The sequence below is a fragment of the Chanodichthys erythropterus genome, chromosome 13 (genome assembly GCF_024489055.1).
Source record: "Chanodichthys erythropterus isolate Z2021 chromosome 13, ASM2448905v1, whole genome shotgun sequence".
In the NCBI taxonomy this organism is placed as follows: Eukaryota; Metazoa; Chordata; class Actinopteri; order Cypriniformes; family Xenocyprididae; genus Chanodichthys; species Chanodichthys erythropterus.
This window is the reverse complement of record NC_090233.1, coordinates 36,379,129-36,402,169: the sequence shown is the minus strand read 5'-3', so window position 1 is coordinate 36,402,169 and position 23,041 is coordinate 36,379,129. Positions and strand designations below refer to the sequence as shown.

General features: G+C 43.1%; 2 protein-coding genes across 29 annotated transcripts in view; both read right to left on the bottom strand.

Annotated features, from left to right (window-relative positions):
• Positions 1 to 23,041, bottom strand: part of camk2b1 (calcium/calmodulin-dependent protein kinase (CaM kinase) II beta 1) — a 90,950-nt gene that overhangs the window by 41,042 nt on the left and 26,867 nt on the right. For 20 of the 28 annotated variants that reach the window (XR_010896879.1, XM_067406152.1, XM_067406171.1 and 17 more), the window contains exons 7-9: positions 3,267 to 3,369; positions 3,013 to 3,096; positions 1,246 to 1,340 (exon numbers count right to left, since the gene is read on the bottom strand). Coding sequence is in view for 27 of the 28 variants with exons in the window: in XM_067406152.1 (XP_067262253.1) it covers positions 1,246 to 1,340; positions 3,013 to 3,096; positions 3,267 to 3,369 (282 nt within the window). In the remaining variant the exon portion in view is untranslated. Of the gene's footprint in view, positions 1 to 1,245; positions 1,341 to 3,012; positions 3,097 to 3,266; positions 3,370 to 17,643; positions 18,753 to 23,041 lie in introns of those variants that run through there. The other 8 variants (XM_067406158.1, XM_067406167.1, XM_067406162.1 and 5 more) reach the window with 2 other exon arrangements.
• On the bottom strand, positions 5,426 to 10,893 carry LOC137034074 (uncharacterized). The gene is made up of 3 exons (XM_067406679.1): positions 10,309 to 10,893; positions 8,323 to 8,374; positions 5,426 to 6,767 (listed from the first exon to the last, which is right to left on the bottom strand). The coding sequence occupies exons 1-3, from the start codon at positions 10,891 to 10,893 to the stop codon at positions 5,740 to 5,742; spliced, it is 1,665 nt and encodes a 554-aa protein (XP_067262780.1). The 3' UTR covers positions 5,426 to 5,739.

Genomic DNA, 23,041 nt, shown 5'->3' with positions numbered 1-23,041 from the left:
GCAAAAACAAATCTGAACCAATGTTCCCAAACATATTTCTGAACCACATAAAATGATACTGGGTGGGAGTACTTAATATTTCAAACATTATTAAAATTGTCCATTCATGCAGCATTTATCAAATGAATCAATTCTATAAAATGGCAACCTTTGGAAAGATGATTTTTAAAAGTAACTTCTACAATTTCAAGTACAGTGTCTTTAAGTACTACATATGTGAGTTAAACTAATACAAATTCTTAATATAATATTCTGACTATGTGATGGCAATAAAGTTTTTTATAATGTGAAAACTAACACATTTTATCACATTTTCTTAAATACAGTATTCTAAATAGAATTTCTGCTTACACATTTAAAAATGCATATAGCTCATTTTAAAAAAAAAGTGGTAACAGTTTACAATAAGGTTCAACTAAACATTAGTTAATGTATTAACTAACATGAACTGACCATGAGCAATACATTTGTTACTGTATTTACTAATCTTCGTTGACGTTAGTTAATGAAAATACAGTTGCTCATTGTTTGTTCATGTTAGTTCACAGAGGATTAAATAATGTTAACAAGATTTTAATAATGTATTAGTAAATGTTGAAATTATCATTAACAAAGATTAATAAATGCTATAGAACTGCAGATCATTATTAGATCATGTTAACTAATGTTAACTAATGAACTTTATTGTAAAATGTTACCATAAAAGTTAATCTTGGTAATAAAACGTATATACACCATCACAGACAATATTTTATTAGAATATGTCTACACTTAAATTTTAATTATAATATTTATGATTGCATAATAGTGGAATTTTTTGTTTCATCAAATGTTGTAGACTAATATTATACTGTTTTCATAGAATAACTTGACAAAATATCAATCTAGACAAACCAGTACCAGCAGCAGAGAGGAGGGCCAAAACTCAAACACATGATAATACAATTTCATGAACACTTTACATTGCTGTAGCTTCTACTAAATATCTCTTATGAACATAAAACTTTTATAAGACACATATGTTGCACAAGCTAGATGGAGTGGGAACGTTACGAGTACATCAGACGGGACACGTGTTAGAGAAGCTAGAAACTGCACTGAGGACTGTATATTCATGAACTGCATCCTTCAGTACATACTTGAAAAAACAATGAGGGCAAATGTTAATCAGAAGAATGAAAGGTTGTGATATAGAAGGGAGAGAGAGGGGGAGTGAGGCACAAAACTGAAAAGATGTGAACTTACATCATAAGCTCCAGCTTTGATCTGTTGGTAAAGTTTGTGCTGATCCTCATCCCAGAAAGGTGGATATCCAACCAGCAGAATGTACAGAATCACACCTTAATAGAGAATAATTAACAAATAATAATAATTCTGTTCCAAGTGGTGCATACATAGCAGCATCTTTAAGGTTGTTCCATACAGTATATGCAGCTATACTTAAACGTATTATAAAATACAGGGGTTGGACAGTGAAATTGAAAAACCTGGTTTTAGAACACAATCATTTATTACTATGGTGTAGGACCTCCTTTTGTGGCCAATACAGCATAAATTCATCTTAGGAATGACAGATACAAGTCCTTCATAGTGTCCAGAGGGATTTTGAGCCATTCCTCTTCCAGAACAGTGGCCAGTTCACTATGTGATACCAGTGAAGGAAAACATTTTCTGACTTGCTCCTCCAAAATACCCCAAAGTGGCTCTAAATTATTTAGATCTAGTGAGTCTGCAGTTCACTTTCATGTTCATCAAACCATTCTGTCACAAGTCTAGCTGTGTGTATTAATGCATTATCATGCTCATACAAGGCACCTCCTTCAGAGTACAATGCTTGAACTATTAGGTGCACATGGTCTTCCAGAATAGTTCAGTAGTCCTTGGCAGTGACGTGCCTATCAAGCACAGTAGAGAATGCCATGATATTGCAGCCCAAACCATGCCAGATCCACCCCCTGGGCTTTACTCTACCCCCGTGGTGTTAAGCCTCTTTAGGGCTTTTCCACACCCTTAGACCCACAGATTTGGGGAAGACAGTGAAGGTGGACTAACATTAATACATGTTTCACATTGTCCACAGCCCAAGATTTGCCATAGCCAGTATGAAACCGACATTTTGCACAAGTGACCAAAGGTTAACTAAAGTAACCCGACCATGAATATTGACTCTGTGGAGCTCCCAACGAACCATTCTGGTGGAAACAGGAGAGTCGAGGTGGTATCCTACATGGTGGTATGCTGACATTAACCTGGATACCATAGCTCTCGATACACAACATAAACTTTCTGTCATGTTCACAGATGAGCCAGTGAGACACGCACCAACAATTTGTCCTCTTTTAAACTCTCATATGTCTCCCATTATTTTTTGTGGATTGCAATGTTTTATGTACAGGTGTAGTATTGCTCTGCTCATTCAACCTTCACACTCTGCTCTAACTGATGGAATGTAAAATCAGTAAAGATTGGCCACCAGGCCGCACATATATAGGCGTGAAACCTACAACACTACATTGGCCAGTGTTTCAGTTTCATTGTCCAACCCCTGTAGATGAGGCAGCAGAGTCTCTGTGCTGTTGTCTGCTAGTAGGTTTAACTGGTGTTGTGTCTGTCGACTGAAAATCACAGACTCTCATTGAAAATGAACGACTTCCTGTCTTCGTCACTGCAAATCTCTGTGTGTGTGAACATCCTTTTAGGACCCTGCTGAAAAAAAACAACAAAGCAAACCAGCCTAGAACTGTTTTCCTAGTCTGCTTGATCTATCCTGGCCAAGCTGGTTTAACTGGCAGGCCAACAAAAAAAAAAAGACAAAGCTAAGAACAGAAAACCCTCTTGGGCTGGTTTACATAGTTTTTTTTCTCTTTTTTTCCCCATCTACTTAATGTAGATGGTGAAGTAGACAGCAAGGAAGCTCACTTAGTTTTGAAGCACAGCACAGAAAACTCTATTGTAATTTCTTTGTTTCTTACAAATTAGCATGTGCTTGTCACTGTATTTGAGTTTATTTACCACAGGCCCAGATGTCCACCGGTTTGCCATATGCCTCCTTCCTCAACACCTCAGGGGACAGGTAACCTGGTGTCCCTGCAAATCCTGTAAAACATAGTTAAGCACACACTCTTTCAGACACTCCTGCTGCACCACTAAAATGAGATTGTAAAAGTAGCAAGTACACACAAGTAAAAGTGTACAAAAAGTGAGTCGTATGGGCATGTATCAAAATCAAACTACACGTTTGCATTGCTATGGCAATGATTACATACCAAACCATGCCTGCTGGTCTCCCTGCACCTCAATGGCCAGTCCAAAGTCAGCCAGTTTCACAGCGGCATTCTTGCACTTACTGGCCAAGAGCAGATTCTCTGGCTGAGGGGAGAATGAAGACAACATTTCTCCTGCCTTATCACAGAACTTAACTGCCTCAAACACACACAATCACAATAACAAACACACTGTGCATGCTGACACAACACTACACAACAAGAATAGATGGTCAGAAAACCATCACATGTTCTTAACACATTTAATATTGCATACAATCAACCCCCAAATCTGATTCTGTGAAATATTAGCTGAATGTTGAGTTTGGCTGAAGAACTTTCTGACTGCAGGACGTTTCTAAACGAAGAATGCAGAAAACACAATGTTTGTCTTCACTGGTAATAAGAGAGCGTGCGTGTATGTGTGCGTGTTTTTCTCTCAACTGACCCAGATTATCTAGCCTCATTATTCTCTGTCAGTGATGGATGCTAATAATGTGATATCCCCTCTAGTGCCTCCTGATGCTTCTGCTAGCACACACAAGAAAGACACTATCTTATAAATCATAATGCTAGCAACTCTGATCTGTAAGGGCAGGCTAACAAACCAAATACACAGTCACACACACCTTCACAAGCACTGCACCAGATAGTCAAACCTCAAGCATTTTTCCTGCATTGCAGTGTCTGGTGGATCTAGCATCCACTTCCCTCACTCTCTTTTCTACAATGAAGACTGCAACTAAAATGATCAAAACTGAGATAAATAAAAATGTACACTACCATTTAAAAGTTTGGGGTAAGTAAGATGATTTAAGAATAATAATGATACATTTACATTTACAGAAAAAGACATTTATAATGTTACAAAAGAGTTCTATTTCAAATAACCACTGGAGTAATTGAGTACTAACTGCTGAAAGTTTAGCTTTGCTATCACAGGAATAAATTACATTTTAAAATATATTAAAATAGAAAACAGCTATATTCAATTATAATAATATTTCACATGTTTACTATATATTTGATCAGAAACACAGCTTTGGTGAACAAACATCTTTCAGTAATATTAAAACATGTTAGTGAAACCCCCTTCTTTTAAGCGAAGATACACAACTGACTGATTCGAGGACGTGGGATGGACAACTCCGGTCCTGGAGGGCCAGTGTCCTGCAGAGTTTATCTCCATCCCTGATAAAAACTCACTTGCCTATAACTTTCTACTAATCCTAAAGACCTTGATTAGCTGGTTCAGGTGTGTTTGATTAGGGTTGGAGCTAAACTCTGCTGGACACTGGCCCTCCAGGACCGGAGTTGTCCATCCCTGACGTAAATGCTATTAAGCAAATGTGACTCCTAAATGTTTCATTTTGAGCCAGTGTTTTTTTTTTTTTTTTTTTTTAAATATTGTTATCCCTGTTCCATAACACTCATTTTCACAATCACCTCACCACCATCCCTTCATTAAAATTTCCTAAATTTTGTCTCCCTCCTCAGCAACATTCATATAGCAAAGCTAATGCAGAATATTTACTTAAAAACAAAAAAAGGTTAAACATGCACGCTGCGGATGGGCTGGAACACCAGGAGCTAATCCTAGCCTTAAAGCTCAGTAGTGGGAGGAATTCTGATGAACAGCAAAGAAGATCTGCCAAATATCACTCTCCAACTCTCTTTTACAAACACATAACCTCTGCAGAGAAATCCATGACTTGACTTCCTAGCAAAAACCTCATCAGCATGGGCACAGCTAAGAAGCAAAAAACATATATGCATACTGACACACACACACACACACACACACACACACACACACACCAGAGGTCGCGTTAACCGAAAATTTTCCGTCATTGACGGAATTTTTTTATCAATGACGGAAAAATCTGAAGGCCGTCCGTCACGGTGACAGATTACACTCAGGGTGATCTACTGTAAATTGTAACTGTAATTCACACCCCTGTCCAGTTGGTGGCGAGTGCGCTCCAATGTAGCAGCAGAGCACTGGATCCAGAACAAAAAAAACTGGCACAAATCAATAGGTTACTTGCGTAACCCCGGTTCTCTGATAGCATTAAGTGAGGTGTCTCACTGTGGGATACGCCCCTTCCGCGTATTCGTCAGAAGCTCTATTACATTAAGCCAGCCCCAATTGGCTGGCAGACGTGACGTCGTGTCAGGGAGTGGCTTCCCCACCCTTAGTATAAAAGGAGCGACACAACGTCACTAAGACATTCAAAACAAGCACACCTCTTCCTCGCTTCACACAGCAAGGAGGGTGATCTGGTGAGACACCTCACTTAATGCTATCAGAGAACCGGGGTTACGCAAGTAACCTATTGTTCTCTTTCAAGCATACGTTTCGGTGTCTCACTGTGGGATATCCTAACTCCCGTATTGCCAGATAGCCTGTCTCGAAGTCTCCTGCCAACCACACCACAATCACTGTATCCGTGGCCGAATGGTCATGACTCGTGATTCACGTTCCGACACTCAAAACTGCATGTGCTAAAGTTTGAGCTGTAACGTCCAGTTTATAAAACCTTGCAAATGTATGCGGCGAGGACCAACTCGCCGCTTCACAAATGTCCTGTATCGTGACTCCTTTAAATAGAGCCCACGAAGTTGACATTCCCCTTGTCGAGTGTGCGCGTAATCCAGGAGGGGACACAAGACCCTTACTGGAATATGCCAACGAAATCGCTTCTACTATCCAGTGCGATAGACGTTGCTTAGTAATCGGCTTCCCCGTACGAGGTTTCGTCCAAGATACGAAAAGCTGATCGCTCTCCCTGAACCCTCTAGTTCTTTGTGTATAAATGCGTAAAGCACGCACTGGGCACAACGCATTCAACTTTTGTTGTTCTGATGAAGCAAAAGGTGGTGGATGAAAGGCTCTCAGCTCAAGAGGAATGATAGCACCAAGTATTTTGGGCATGAATGCAGGATTGGGCTTCAGAACTACCCCTGCATCGCCAGGCATGAACTGCATACACGCTGAGTGCACTGAAAACGCGTGAATCTCGCTTACGCGCTTTGCCGAGGCCAAAGCTAACAGCAGCGCCGTCTTAAATGATAATATCTTAAAATCAACCTTGTCCAGCGGCTCAAATGGGGACATGGAGAGAGCATCAAGCACCAATCCTAAATCCCATGAGGGGGAAAGAGGTTTTGAAACTGGCAAAACGCGGCGCGCGCCCTTCATAAACCTGCACACCAAAGGATGCTGCCCCACAGTTTTATTATCAAAACCAATATGGCAAGCAGATATAGCGGCCAGAAACACTTTTATGGTTGAAAACGCTTTCCTTTGATCTATCAAATCCTGAAGAAATGATAGGACAACTGCCACTGAACACTGAAAAGGGATTTCGCGTTTGGTTGCGCACCAGCGCTCAAACACGCCCCATTTGCATTCATAAAGAGACCTAGTTGACGAGGCTCTAGCATTTTGTATGGTTCTGATAACGCTGTCAGACAGGCTGTCACAGACACGCCAGGCTCCACCTCACCACAGTACCCACGCACCCAATCACCAGCTTATTAATCACCGCCACCTGCACCTCATTCACTCTGCAATCACCAGCACTACAAAGCCACCACTCTCACACACACTCACTGTCCGGTCTCGTTTGCACTACGCCATGTACATGCTTACCTTAAGGACTCCCCTTCAACATACTTACCTGCTCCAGCGATCTCCTTCATCTCCTTCGTCTCCTGGTCCCTTCGTGTGCTTACCCATCTGTGTGTGTGAGTGTCTCCAACGTCTCCCTCCATCTCAGCTCAACTCCTGGATCCACAAACCACACAAGGACAGTATTACTTTATATTCATCTCTCAAGAACCTGATAACAGCCATTACCACTCTGTGTTCCACATATTGTTCCAATAAACTCACCTGGATTGCTTTTATCTCTGCCTCCGTGTCTATATCATAACAGAAGACCGGACCATAACAACTAACGGCATGATGACAAACGATCCATTCCAGGAACTCGTGGACGTGCTGCGTCGAGCACTCAACAAGATCACCATCAAGTTCCGATACCCACTTCCCCTCGTCCCAGCGGCCCTGGAACATCTCCGCGGTGCCACTGTGTTCACCAAGTTGGACCTCCGCAGCGCGTATAACCTCATCCGGATACGTGAGGGGGACGAGTGGAAGACCGCCTTCGTCACGCCCACTGGACACTACGAGTACCTCGTGATGCCGTATGGCCTGGTCAACGCCCCCTCCGTATTCCAGGATTTCATCCACGAGGTGCTCCGGGAGTTTCTCCATAAGTCCGTTCTGGTTTATATAGATGACATCCTCATCTACTCCCGGAGCTTGGCCGAACATCGCCACCACGTTGCGGAGGTCCTCCAGCGCTTACGGCAGTTCCATCTCTTCCTCAAGGCTGAAAAATGCTCATTCCACCAACCCTCCGTCCAGTTCCTGGGGTACGTGATTGATCACAGTGGCATCCGGATGGACGAGGGGAAGGTCTCCGCCATACAGTCCTGGCCCACTCCTACCACCATCAAAGAACTCCAAAGATTCCTAGGTTTCTCCAATTTCTATCGCCGGTTCATCAAAAACTACAGCACAATCGTCAGTCCACTCACCAACCTCCTCCGTCACCAGCCCAAGTCTCTGTCCTGGTCTCCATTAGCCACCGACGCCTTTGAGACCCTGAAGAAGGCCTTCACCACCGCTCCCCTCCTCGTCCACCCTAACCCGGACCTCCCGTTCATAGTAGAGGTGGACGCATCTACCACCGGAGTGGGAGCGGTCCTTTCACAGCAGCAGGGGACACCAAGTAGACTCCATCCATGCGCCTTCTTCTCCCGCAAGCTCAACCCGGCGGAGGTCAACTACGACATCGGTGACCGCGAACTCCTGGCCGTCAAGCTTGCCCTTGAGGAGTGGAGGCATTGGTTGGAGGGAGCTACTCACCCATTTCAAGTCCTCACTGATCACAAGAATCTCGAATATCTGAAGGCCGCAAAGAGACTCAATCCTCGCCAAGCTCGCTGGGCTATGTTCTTCTCTAGATTCAACTTCTCCATCTCCTACCGTCCTGGTTCAAAGAATACGAAGGCTGACGCCTTGTCTCGCCTCTATGCTCCTGAGGAAAAGCCCGAAGAACCAGATACTATTCTGCCGGAGTCCATCTTCGTGAGCCCCATCCAGTGGTCCGAAGAAACCATTCCCTCCGCCAATGCCTCCACACGCACTCCGCCGGGTTGCCCACCGGGCTTGCAGTACATCACACGGACACGTCGCACTCCACTCCTGCACAACGTTCACTCTTCACTTGGCACTGGTCACCCGGGGGTCAAGGAGACCCTCTCGTTGCTCAAACAACGCTTCTGGTGGCCCAACATGGCCAACGACGTCAGGAGGTACGTGCAGGGCTGCAGGGAGTGTGCCATCTCCAAGAGCCCACGCCATCTTCCCACCGGCAAGCTCTTTCCTCTGCCCGTTCCTGAGAGACCCTGGTCACACCTGGGAGTGGACTTCGTCACCGATCTCCCCGAGTCTGACGGTCACACATGCATCCTGGTGGTGGTGGACCGCTTCTCAAAGTCCTGCCGTCTGATACCCCTGGAGGGTCTACCTACCGCCATGGCCACCGCAGAACTAATGTTTAATCATGTTTTTCGCTATTATGGATTACCTGAAGACATCGTCTCCGACAGAGGACCCCAGTTTGTCTCACACGTCTGGAAAGCCTTCTTCTCCCTCCTGGGTGTGACCGTCAGCCTATCGTCTGGATACCATCCTCAGTCGAACGGGCAGACGGAACGGAAGATCCAGGAGATCGGCCGCTTCCTGCGTACCTTCTGTCACGGCCACCAGAACTCCTGGAACCAGTACCTGGGTTGGGCCGAGTACGCACAAAACTCTCTCCGCCAAGCCTCAACGGGACTAACACCCTTCCAGTGCGTACTCGGCTACCAACCCCCGATGTTCCCCTGGGACGGGGAACCCTCCAACGTTCCGGCAGTCGACTACTGGTTCCGGGAGAGCGAGAGGGTGTGGGACTCAGCTCACCACCAGCTGCAGAGGGCCCTGCGCAGACGCAAGATGGCAGCCGACCTTCGACGCTCCGAGGCTCCTGTCTACCAGCCGGGGCAGAAGGTCTGGCTGTCCACCCGGGACATCAGGATGCGTCTGTCCTGCAAAAAGCTGAGTCCCCGCTTCATTGGCCCGTTCACCATCCTTCGGCAGATCAACCCCGTCACCTATCGTCTCCAACTCCCGGCACAGTATAGTAGAATCCATCCTACATTTCACGTGTCTCTACTTAAACCTCACCACCCTTCTGTTGTTCCCTCCACAGAGCCTGACGTGGCAGCCGCCGAGCCCCCCTTCCACTTCTCCTAGAAGACGGCACAGCCTACGTGGTCCACGAGATCTTGGATTCCCGGCGCCGTGGTGGTAAACTCGAATACCTCGTGGACTGGGAGGACTATGGTCCCGAGGAACGCTCATGGATTCCCAGGAACGATATCCTTGATCCTCTTCTGTTACAGAACTTCCATACCAACCATCCAGACAGACCTGCCCCGCGACCCAGGGGAAGACCACCACGACGTCGGGGTCCGCGGCCCTCAGGAGCGGGCCGTGGGAGGGGGTACTGTCACAGACACGCCAGGCTCCACCTCACCACAGTACCCACGCACCCAATCACCAGCTTATTAATCACCGCCACCTGCACCTCATTCACTCTGCAATCACCAGCACTACAAAGCCACCACTCTCACACACACTCACTGTCCGGTCTCGTTTGCACTACGCCATGTACATGCTTACCTTAAGGACTCCCCTTCAACATACTTACCTGCTCCAGCGATCTCCTTCATCTCCTTCGTCTCCTGGTCCCTTCGTGTGCTTACCCATCTGTGTGTGTGAGTGTCTCCAACGTCTCCCTCCATCTCAGCTCAACTCCTGGATCCACAAACCACACAAGGACAGTATTACTTTATATTCATCTCTCAAGAACCTGATAACAGCCATTACCACTCTGTGTTCCACATATTGTTCCAATAAACTCACCTGGATTGCTTTTATCTCTGCCTCCGTGTCTATATCATAACACAGGCCAGTTGTATTTAAATTGAACCACTCACGGGCCAGGCCCATAGTGCCAGGCGTTCTGGATGAGGGTGAAAAATCTCCCCTTCTGCTTGTGACAAGAGGTCTCTGCGCAGCGGGAGAGGCCACGGGTCTCCGTAAAGCATATGTATGATCTCCGCTAGCCAATATTTCCCTGGCCACCTCGGAGCTATTAGTATTAGTGTCAATCCCTCCTCCCTCACTCTGAGAAGTGTTGGGGATATCAACGCTATCGGTGGGAACGCGTAAAGGAGAGTGCGAGGCCATTCGTGCGCCAGCGCATCTATCCCCAGAGGCGCGCTCTGGTCTTTCAGGGAGAAAAACAGAGGACACTGAGCATTGTCGTGGGACGCGAACAGATCCACTGACGCCCTGCCGTATATGCTCCAAATCTGCTCGACCACCTCCCTGTGCAATTTCCACTCCCCGTAGAGGGGATTGCCCCTGGACAGCAGATCCGCACCCTGGTTCATGACACCCTGTACGTGCGTCGCTCTCAAGGATAAAAGATTGGCATTGCCCCATAGAATCAGTTTGCGTGCTAACGTGTGCAAGGGAAGTGATCTGAGACCTCCCTGTCTGTTTATGTAGGCCACAACTGTTGTGTTGTCCGTTCTCACGAGAACATGATGCCCCTTTAGAAAGGAGAGAAAATGCTTCAGCGTCAGAAAAACGGCTAGCATTTCCAAATAGTTTATGTGAAGACTGGACAGATGAGGACCCCATCTCCCATTCACTATCCTGCCCTCGTGAATGCCCCCCCAGCCGGACAACGACGCGTCCGTTGTTATGACTTTACTGGCTCGAACCACGCCCATGGGAACCCCTTGAATCAGAAAGTTCGGGTGTCTCCACTGGCGCAATGCCAAGACTGCCTCTGACGTCACTCTCACTCTCCTTCGAGAATGACGTATCGGGTCCAGCCTCAGAGACGCTACCCAGCGCTGAAACTCTCTCATGAACAGTCTGCCTAAGGGAATAACTATCAGGGCTGAGGCCATCAGTCCTAACAGTCTGAGGCATGTGCGAAAGGAAACATTTTTCCCCCTCTGAAAATCTGTCATGCAATGAGTGAATTTTCTTACCCTGTCTTCCGACAGTCGCGCTTTGAACATTACCGAGTTTAGTGACAGCCCCAGATAAGTTATGGACTGCGTGGGGATTAAAACACTTTTTTCGATGTTTAATTTCAATCCCAGTTTCTGTATATGTCCCAGAAGCATAGCTGTGTGTTCTTTCGCTTCTCGCTCTGACCGAGCTGTCACCAGCCAATCGTCTATGTAAGTAGCGAGACGAATGCCTCTCTCCCTGAGCGGGGTCAGGGCCGCTTCTGTACATTTTACGAATACCCGTGGGCTGAGAGACAAGCCAAACGGTAGAACCAGATATTCGTATGCCACTCCACGGAAAGCAAACCTCAGGAATTTCCTGTGGGGTGGATATATCTTTATGTGAAAATATGCGTCTTTCAGGTCGATCGACGTAAACCAATCGCCCTGGCGCACTAGTTTCAGGAGTGTAGAATGAGTGAGCATCCTGAACTTGTACTTCCTTAAGTATTTGTTCAGTGCACGCAGATCTAATATGGGACGAAGAGCTTGAGTCCCTTTCTTTGGGACGAGGATGTATCTCGAGTAAAACCCGCTGTGGCTCTGCTCGGTTGGGACCACTCTTATCGCTTTTTTGTTTAACAGAGAGGAAATTTCCTCCTGAAGAACATGCTTTAAGTCTCCCCGCACCTGAGAATGAATTATCCCTTTGAAATGCGGGGGGGAAGCGGCAAACTGCAGTCTGTACCCGAATTGTATCGTTTTTAATACCCAGCGGGACTGTGTGCATTCTCGCCAACTGTTTATTTGCAGCGTTCTGGTGCCATCGTGTGGCTGAGCGGTGGACGAGTTTGGGGTCTGTGCTGCGCATGCGTGGGGACTTAGCGCTTGGACAGAGTTTAAGCGGCTCATCACCTCTAAGGGGGCAAAAACTCCCCGAGGTGACGTTGTATTGTGTTCTGTTAATATGTTTTGCAACATTTTTTGGGGAATTGTGTTTTGCAACATATTCTGGGAATACAGTGAAAACTTTATTGAGTTCTGAACATGAAAAGTGCTTGTGACTTGTGGGTTGGTGTGCACCACTGCACCATCTCTTGTCCTTCTCACTGCTGTGCTTCCCCTGGCCCAACCGGGCTCTGTTTTCCACACAGAACATCTGGGAACTTCGAAACTCGTCCCTTGTCGAACGCTGAACATTTGGGGGTCGGGAGCTCGCGAACAGGGGGGCTGTGGGCTCCTTTCCCCGGGGAAGACCCCATCAAACTGCCTTCTTCTTCCTCCTCGCTCCCTGAGCGTGGGATTGAGGATGAGGTTGAGGAGCTGGCTGAACCGACTGAGCCGTAGCAGGCGGGAAGTTCTTTCTAGGCCAGGCAGTTCTCTGTTCTGGGACTCCGCTGTGACCCGCTGCATTCACATTCGGTCTCTGTCGCCTTGGAATGCGATAGCTGGGGGGTGGGCGGGTCGTAACTTGAGCGAAGGTCTGCCGAGGTGGCTGAGGGGGTGCAGTCTGCGTCTTCCTAGGCAAACAGAGCTGCAAAGCCTCATCGTCCCTTTTCTTTTCCTCGCATCTCTTTTGCATCAGCGTCAGAGCCGAGCCGAAGATGCCATCTGCGACGACCGGTGCGTCCAGGATGGCTTCTTTTTCCCTGTCAGAGAGATTTGCCAAATTAAGCCAACGTCCTCTCTCTTGAATGACCATTGTGGCCATGGCCTTGCCCGCGGCCTGCACCGCGCATCTCTGAAGACGGAGAGAAAGATCGGTAACTACACAGATCTCCTCCCAGTGCGTCTGACCTGGCGTGGTCGACGCTTCGTCCTGCAGTTCCGCTTGGTACACGGTCAGCATTGAGATAGCGTTCAGAGCCCTGACAGAGAGAGCGACTGCCCTATAAGCGCGTTCCGTCATGCTCGACTGGAAACGGTCCGCTTTGGATGGCAATGTCGGATTCGCAGCCGCTGTGTGCTTTGGATGCAGATGCGCAGCGACTAATGGCTCCATGGGGGGCATTCGGAGAAGTCCTACTTTCTCCATTCCCTCCACATCGAGAGCGGATCCTCCCTGCACGGGCAATTTGCTGGTGAACGGTTTGTCCTTCCAGGTGATAGCCACCTCCTCCAGGAGCTCTGGAAACACAGGAAGGAGCTGCCGTGCTGCCCGTTTCGCACTCGGCAGCCTCTTGCCCTCGTAGCGAGACTTTGCAGTCTCCGCTACCACGGTCGGCCATGGAATGTTTAGTTTCTCTGCAGCGCGTTTGCACACATCTTGCAGATCAACACTGAGAAGCGGGGATGGTGCCCCGCCTGCGTCTTCCGTGGGTCCCGCCGTGGCGAGGGGTATTACCGAGTGTGCAGGGGGAAGGAAAGGGGAGTCCTCGAAATCCTCCTCTTCCTCAGAGAGGAGGTAATCCGATTGTCACTCTTCCTCGAAATCGAGCGCGTCCTCCTCATCATCCGTACTGAGCACGTTGGGCAGAGGGACGCAAACATCGAGCTGTTCACCCCAAGATAAAGCTGCCGTGGTGGGCAGCTCTACAGGAATGGGTACCTGTGGAGTGGTAGCTGGAACAGGGCTAGGTGACATGAGGGGATCCTGGCCTGACAGACTAGCTTGGCGTGCTAGTCTGCGACGAAGGCTCTTCATTGTGAAGCGTGCGCAATGTTCACAGGAACCTGGGTTATCGATCGCCAGTTGAGCATGTTTCAGCCCAAGACATGCAGAGCAGACCTGGTGTGTGTCTTTGCATGAGATTTTGTTCCCGCATGAACAAAGTCGCACAGCATCTCCCTCACTAGCCGGAACAGCCTGCATTGCTGCAGCCATCGTATTAACGAACAATCCTTGCAATCGAAGGAGTCAGGCGAAGGATGGCTTGGTGGCCAGTCGTTCGTCCAGGAGTTCGTAGGCTTCTGGTGTGAAGCGAGAAGAGGTTTTGAATGTCTTAGTGACGTTGTGTCGCTCCTTTTATACTAAGGGTGGGGAAGCCACTCCCTGACACGACGTCACGTCTGCCAGCCAATTGGGGCTGGCTTAATGTAATAGAGCTTCTGACGAATACGCGGAAGGGGCGTATCCCACAGTGAGACACCGAAACGTATGCTTGAAAGAGAACTTTTGCTATGCGTTTGATACTGATAACGCACAGGCGAGTACCCAGAAGCTACAACTCTCTATCACGCCACATTAAAGAGCGCCAAAACGGTATTTATTGCTTGAATTTCTTAATGAAATGGACAGAATTTGAAATCTGAGACTTTTGTTCCATATCAAAAGCAACACAAAGCGTTAAGCCTATTGTGATTTATTGGATGGGAGGCGCACAATGCACTGTTTAATCATCAACTGAAAACAGCATAGCCTACCAAGAGATCGACTATGGTTTACGAATCGATATTGGTCTCATGAATGCGCAAAACAGCAAGGAGACATTTTAATTGTTTATTAATAAAGTAATGTTTTCTGAATCAGTGTTGGCTGCAAAGATGAAGTTGATATTGACTCTCATCATCTATGGATGCGCTAGAGAGAGAATGCACTTCATTCGGTTTAGTCTACATAATTAGAGTAGCCTATTTCTTTTCGTTTTGAATTAATTCGTTTTCGTTAAAGTAGGTATTTAAAGCTTTCTGTAGGTATATTTCTCATGTATGTGAGGCAAGCAGCCGCTGAGTTTCGTTTCATTTAGCCTGTAAGACGCGCTCCAGTTCACGCGCCAGTGATCGCGCCCGCGCCTCCATGTCATGATTATATTGTCTGTTATATTTGCTTCTTATTTATTACATCCAGGCAATTGGTTAATGAAACATTGATTAAAATTAAGATACAATTTTTACAAAACGAAATTCACTTTAAAGAAAGGCTTTCTAGAAAATAAAACTTAATGAAGTGTTTAAAATCATGTCTGACATGTCATGTCTCCGGATATACTGCGCATCTCATGATGCATCATGCTGTTAACTTTTCATAATCAAATAGATGAATTTAAAATATAACATAGGACTATTTAAACATAAATATGAAACTATGTTTTCTTTAATGGCTACCAACACATAGCCTATACAACAGTCACGTTACAGAGAAATTTCGCGTGTGAATTACCAGTCATATTAATTTTCATATTTTAATTATAATAACACATTTAATTGCTTTTATTTTTGTTCAAATGTTATAATAACACATTTTTTTTGCTTTTATTTGTGAACAAAAATAAAAGCAATTAAATGTGTTATAATTAAAATATGAAAATTAAAATGACGGGTAGTAATAGATTATGACGGAATTTTTACGACCCTGTCCGTCAAAATGACGGACAATGTTAAAGTCTAACGCAATCTCTGACACACACACACACACACACACACATGTTTGTTTTTGTGAATTGTGGGGACTTTCCATAGACTTCAATGCATTTTACACTGAACAAACTGTACATTCTATCCCCCTACCCTGCCCCTACCCCTAAACCTAACCCTCACAGGAAACTGTGCAAACTTTTACTTTTTCACAAAAACTCATTCTATATGATTTATAAACCCATTTACATTGTGGGGACCGCTGGCTGGTCCCCACGATGTAGGTGAACTCAGGTTTATATTACATCATGGGGACATTTGGTCCCCACAATGTAATATAAACAAAAGCACACACACACACACACACACACACACACACACACACACACACACACACACAGCTGGATGCACTGGTTCAATTGGCTTGAGTTGGTTAAGTTGACTTGTTTAGTTCAGTAAAATCCAAAAAAAGCATAGGTGTCGATATACGTGCCCTGTGCTATTGTGTCTGTGTGCAAGATCGTTGCTCTTTTCTGCAGTTGTATTCCTGTCATGCCCACTCACATTCCGGCTATGGAGGAGCGTGTGCCCCAGGCTTCCATTCAAAAGGGCACTTCAGTGTGAGTAGACACTGATAGCATGAAACCAGAGTGCTGGTACTGTCAGAGTAGAGTGTGGAGCTGACCATAGCAACACCATTTTTAGCCTTTACCTTGTTTCTTTTTCTGGAAACTGCTATATGAATCTAAACCTACACATATAAAATCTAGTGATGCACCAAAACTTTTGGTAATCAAAAATATTTGCAAATGAACAGCATACCAAGTTCAATTATCCAATTACCCAAATTTAATAACCATATCTTTATTTTCGGTTTTGGTTTTCAGCTAAATTAAAGAGTTTCGGTAAGAAAATTATTTTCAGTCTTTGTATAACAACCTATTTTTTTTTTTTGAAGGATTTAACATTTTGAAGAAAACCTGCAGATAAATGTGCATTTATAAAATGACATTACAGATATACAGTAGTCACAATCCACAATCAAATCACTTATACATGCATACGAGACATACAAACAAGCAAACAACTTTAAGAAAAATGTATGAGATTATAAACAACAGAAAAACATGCAACATGCATTCCGAAGCAGTTTCTAAGCATCACACTCTCCACCGACAAACCACAAAGCATTAATTATGTGTTTGTACAGAAGGCATGGGAGCTTTTTCTGGCAGTTAAGATAAGCATCCTAGGCTATTTTATGGCCGGCTCGCACTGTAATTCAACTGCAAAGCATGCTAGGTAGTGTGAAACTAGTGGAATTATGTCTAAGAACATTCCATGATGCACACTGCGTTTCTGAGAAGGTCAAGCATCAGAAGGGAGCAGTCAAATAGCACTGCAGTGCACTCAAACCTGGACATGATGACTGGTCTGGGACTGGGACCCTGATGTCTATACTGACTCTCTGGGCAATAAAAGTAATCTAGAAGATTAGAGTTACATTGTCGTGGTTCATTAAATTTGGTCTATTTTGTATTATTATTAATATTATTGACGTTTTAGTTTAAGAACCTTTGAAGTGCTTGATCAAAAAATTTCAAATCAATGTCGCTCCTTAAGTCAGCTCAATTAGCTCATCTTACCTGAACATTCATGAAAGTGAATTTATCACCAGCAACCGCCACACACAGAAACTCAGATGCACATAGCACACTATCACTGTGTGAAATCGGACTAACTTCCATTGCATTTTTGAGTCTTTTTTTCACAGAGAGACCAAAAGCTGCTATCAGCAATTACGTCAGTCACCTTCAAATCGACACAGCGATAGGCACAGATACAGTTCATAACCAGTTCATAACCAACTTTTATGAGCACATACACGTTCACACACTTTAAGGACAGCAATGACATCACAATTGACACTTACCTTCAGGTCTCGGTGCACCACGCCCATTTGATGGCAGTGAAGCACCGCCTCCAGGATCTGCTGGATGCAGTGACTGCATGCAAACAGCAGGGGGCGGAGGTTAGTCTGAGCAGCGCTACAGTCCCGTGCACAGGCCAGGGGAGAGGGGGTATTTGGGGCAGGTAAAATTGTAAATGGTAGGGGGCAGGGCATCTCTCTAGACTCAAGCCGTGCCTCCATGTAGATAAATGTTAGCACAAAATAATTGAAATAGAAACCCCTTAAACAGCTGCAAAACTGCAGTTTGACTTTAGCACTAACAGTTAGACAGCAAAACATCCCCTTAGAGGTGAAAAACTATATATAAATATATAATTGCAATATCTAAAATTAGTTACAATTAAGACATGGAGGCAACACTTTGTGCCTATAGAGTTCAAGAATGTTTCTTTTTTCAACATATGAAGGAGCTGTTCTGTTATTGCTTTTCCACCAGCCTATTATTATGTACCTTGAACAGCCTTGAATTTTAGTTTAAAAAAGGAAAACAAAACTCTAAATATATTCTCATGAACTGATCTCAGAATGGATCTGAGATCAGCTCATTCTAAAAAGCCAAAAATACAACAAAACTGCATTTTCAAACACTATCATTCAAAAGTTTGGAGACTTTTGTTTTAAAGGTGCCCTAGAACTTTTTTTAAAAAGATGTAATATTAGTCTAAGGTGTCCCCTGAATGTGTCTGTGAAGTTTCAGCTCAAAATACCCCATAGATTTTTTTTAATTCATTTTTTTTAACTGCCTATTTTGGGGCATCATTATAAATGAACCGATTCAGGGTTACTGGCCCTTTAATTCTCCTGCTCCACGCCCTAGGAGCTCGCGCTTGCCTTGAACAGTGCATAAACAAAGTTTACACAGCTACAATAACCCTCAAATGGATCTTTACAAAGTGTTCGTCATGCCTACTGCATGCATGCGTCGGATTATGTGAGTATTGTATACTGTTATATTGTTTACATTTGATTCTGAATGAATTTGAGGCTGTGTTCCATGGCTAACGGCTAATGCTACACTGTTGGAGAGATTTATAAAGAATGAAGTTGTGTTTATGAATTATACTATGGAAGTAAATTAATGCCAAATGTTTTTGAAATAAAAAGCTTGTTGAATTGCTCTAACTGAAAAAAAAATATGCATTACATTAGCTGTACTTGCATTTAGATGCACTGTATTTTTAAGGCTTGCATTTTTATGGGATGAAATTCAACACAGTCGTATATTTAAGCTGTGAATATTTCAATTAAAAATATTTCACACACATTTTCATTATTAAAAATTAAATAATTCATATTCACATTTCAAATTTCACTTCCAAGATATTTATTCTGTTTAAAAATACAACCTATAAAATTCGACTAGCAATTTTCAGTCCATTTTATTTCACTTTACAAATTCGCTTCCACAAATTCAGTGGCTCAAATTCGGCAGAAAATTCAACATTTCACATCCGGGAACTGCAGGAAGAGCAGTAGAGTGCCGATGCATCATCTCTATCTGCTGTTAGTCTTCTTCACCAGCAGGTGCCGCTAGCGGCTGTTTAGGAAGACCAAAGCAACGGTAGTAAGTCATTCATTCATAAAAACGGATTTACAGAATTAGAGCAAGCGGTAAGTGAATGTGTGATGATTATCAGGGCCAGTATAAATGCAGAAAAGCTGATAAAGACACAAAAGCTGCATTTATGTTTAATTCAGTGTCTTTACGCTTACTTTCCCTGTGTAGCTACAGCTTTCTCTACAGTGAACAAGATAACGTTATTGCCCGATGCTGGTGTACAGATCAAACGTTAAATCTGAGATAGACATATATTTCTCTCTGTTGTTTAGTTTCCTTAACTTTGTATCGCAGCGCTGTGTTGTAATACTAGGGCTTCCCTCATCCGTCATAGCTGCCATCAGGACATATAAACTCTTAACACAGCTTAATGGACTCGTACAGTGATATAAAAGACCAAACTCGCACCTCATTTGTGATGTAGGTTAGACTATATAGGCTCCAAGAAAGCAGATACTGGCATAAAGTTGATTTGACGCTGAACGTTTGATTATGATATTCGCAAATTTAGGGACCGTCTCTAAAGTTACGACATTCTGTATTCACGTTTCTACCTTCTACCAAACTCTTGTAGACACACATGCACATATACATATTCAAACACACCCCACTCAAAGTACATGCATATATACTATTTCTTTTTTTTTTTTTTTTTAAACGTTAATAACACAATTTTTTTTTTAATTTGTTCATTTTTTATTTTACCTGATCATAGATTATCCTGCTTATACAAATTTTAAATTAAATGTAGAAATAAAATTAACTAAGTAGAACTAATTGTGTGATGAATGTGTAAAAAAAAGAAAAAGTATATGTGCATGTACTTTGAGTTGAGTGTGTTTGAATATGTGTGTGTGTGTGTGTGTGTGTGTGTGTGTGTGTGTGAGAGAGAGAGAGAGAGAGAGAGAGAGAGAGAGAGAAGGGTGCATCACTCTTCGACCTGGCACCTATAGATGAACACTTCACAGGTAGTTTTGGTGATTGTAAATCATTCTCATCAAATGCTATTGAGCTTTAAATTATGGCATTTTTTTTGTATGATCCAATACAGTAGTGAAATACATAGCAATCTTTACATATTACTTGACAGTTTATTTGGAAACACTTTACAGTAAGGTTCATAATGTATTAACTAATGTGAACTATCCATGAGCAACACATTTGTTGTTGTATTTGTTAATCTTTGTTAACGTTAATAAAAATACAGCAGTTCATTGTTCATGTTACTTCACTGTGCATTAACTAAAGTTGACAAATACAACTCTTGATTTTAATAATGTATTAGTAAATGCTGGAATTAACATTAACAAAGATTAGTAAGTGCTGTAGAAGTGCAGTTCATTGTTCGTTCATATCAACTATTTAATATAAAGTGTTACCTTTTATTTTAATAAACATCAAAAATCTAAAAGGTTTGCATTATACCTGACGCCTAGATAAACACTTTAGAGTTGGTTTTGTGACTAAGTCATTCTCTTTAAATGCTATTGAAGGTAGAAACGTGAATACATAATGTTGTAACTTTAGAGACAGTCCCTAAATTTGCGAATATCATAATAAAAACTTTCAGCGTCAAATCAACTTAATGCCAGTATCTGCTTTCTTGGAGCCTATATAGTCTAACCTACATCACAAATGAGGTGCGAGTTTGGTCTTTTATATCACTGTACGAGTCCATTAAGCTGTGTTAAGAGTTTATATGTCCTGATGGCAGCTATGACGGATGAGGGAAGCCCTAGTATTACAACACAGCGCTGTGATATAAAGTTAAGGAAACTAAACAACAGAGAAAAATATATGTCTATCTCAGATTTAACGTTTGATCTATACACCAGCATCGGGCAATAACGTTATCTTGTTCACTGGAGAGAAAGCTGTAGCTACACTGGGAAAGTAAGCGTAAATACACTGAATTAAACATAAATGCAGCTTTTGTGTCTTTATCAGCTTTTCTGCATTTATACTGGCCCTGATAATCATCACACATTCACTTACCGCTTGCTCCATTTCTGTAAATCTGTTTTTATGAATGAATGATGACTTACTAGCCGTGATCTCGTCTTAAACAGCCGCTAGCGGCACCTGCTGGTGAAGAAGACCAACAGCAGATAGAGATGATGCATCGGCACTCTACTGCTCTTCCTGCAGTTCCCGGATGTGAAATGTTTAATTTTCTGCCGAATTTGAGCCACTGAATTTGTGGAAGCGAATTTGTAAAGCGAAATAAAATGGACTGAAAATTGCTAGTTGAATTTTATAGGTTGTATTTTTAAACAGAATGAATATTTTGGAAGTGAAATCTAAAAGGTGAATATGAATTATTGAATTTTTAATAATGAAAATGTGTGTGAAATATTTTTAATTGAAATATTCACAGCCTAAATATACGACCATGTTGAATTTCAGCCCATAAAAATGCAAGCCTTAAAAATACAGTGCATCTAAATGCAAGTACAGCTAATGTAATGCATATTTTTTTCAAATAGTGCAATTCAACAAGCTTTTTATTTCAAAAACATTTGGCATTATTTTACTTCCATATTATACAGACTGCAAGTGTTTAATAATGAAAATAGTGACGGCTCTTGTCTCTGTGAACACAGTAAGAAACGATGGTAACTTTAACAACATTTAACAGTACATTAGCAACATGTTAACAAAACATTTAGAAAGACAATTTACAAATATCACTAAAAATATCATGTTATCATGAATCATGTCAGTTATTATTGCTCCATCTGCCATTTTTCGCTATTGTTCTTGCTTGCTTACCTAGTCTGTTGATTCAGCTGCGCACATCCAGACGTTACTGGCTGCCCTTGTCTAATGCCTTTCATAATGTTGGGAACATGGGCTGGCATATGCAAATATTGGGGCGTACACACCGACTGTTACGTAACAGTCGGTGTTATGTTGAGATTCGACTGTTCTTCGGAGGTCTTTTAAACAAATGAGATTTATATAAGAAGGAGGAAACAATGGAGTTTGAGACTCACTGTATGTCATTTCCATGTACTGAACTCTTGTTATTTGAATATGCCAAGATAAATTCAATTTTTCACTCGAGGGCACCTTTAAAGAAATTAATACTTTTATTTAGCAAGGATGCTTAAAATGATCAAAAGTGAAGTAAAAGCTTGTATGTTGTTACAAAACATTTCTATTTCAAATCAATGCTATTCTTTTGAACTTTCTATTAATCAAGAATCCTTAAAAAAAACTGTATTACAATTTCCACCAAAATATTAATCTGCACAACTGTTTTCAGCATTGATAAGATGAAATTCTTGAGCAAATCAGCAAATGAAATTATTAGAACGATTTCTGAAGGATCGTGTGACACTGAAGACTGGAAGTCTGAAAATTCATCTTTGCCATCACGGAAATAAAATCTATTTTTAAATATATTATTAAAATAAAGTTATTTTAAATTGTAATAATATTTCACAATATTCATGTTTTTCTGTCTTTTTGATCCAGTAATTGCAGTAATAAGAGACTTCTTTTTAAAAATGGCCAACCCCAAACTTTTGAACAGTAGTGTACTATTAAAATTGTTTATTTTTTCTCTTTTTTCCCCCTAAATATAAGCAGATGTGCCCAACATGTGCACAGGTTGAAAAAGCCTCTGAAATGCAAAGCAGAATTGAGGTAACAGCCCAAAACCTGTGTGCGCCAATCAGGCTTCGCAGTTTTTGCACCATTAAAGGGGACCCATTTTGCAAAATTCACTTTTACATGGTGTTTGAACACTGATGTGTGTCCACAGTGTGTGTAAACAACCGGCCTATACTGATAAAA

What these genes read in the sequence shown, in the direction of transcription:
- LOC137034074 (XM_067406679.1), bottom strand. Translation starts at nt 10,893, where the DNA reads ATGGGGCAATGCCAATCTTTTATCCTTGAGAGCGACGCACGTACAGGG. An exon ending in CAGAGATAAAAGCAATCCAG is followed by an intron (nt 8,375 to 10,308) that starts GTGAGTTTATTG and finishes GCTTTTCCTCAG; the next exon opens with GAGCATAGAGGCGAGACAAG. An exon ending in GTATTCTTTGAACCAGGACG is followed by an intron (nt 6,768 to 8,322) that starts GTAGGAGATGGA and finishes TACTGTGGTGAG; the next exon opens with GTGGAGCCTGGCGTGTCTGT.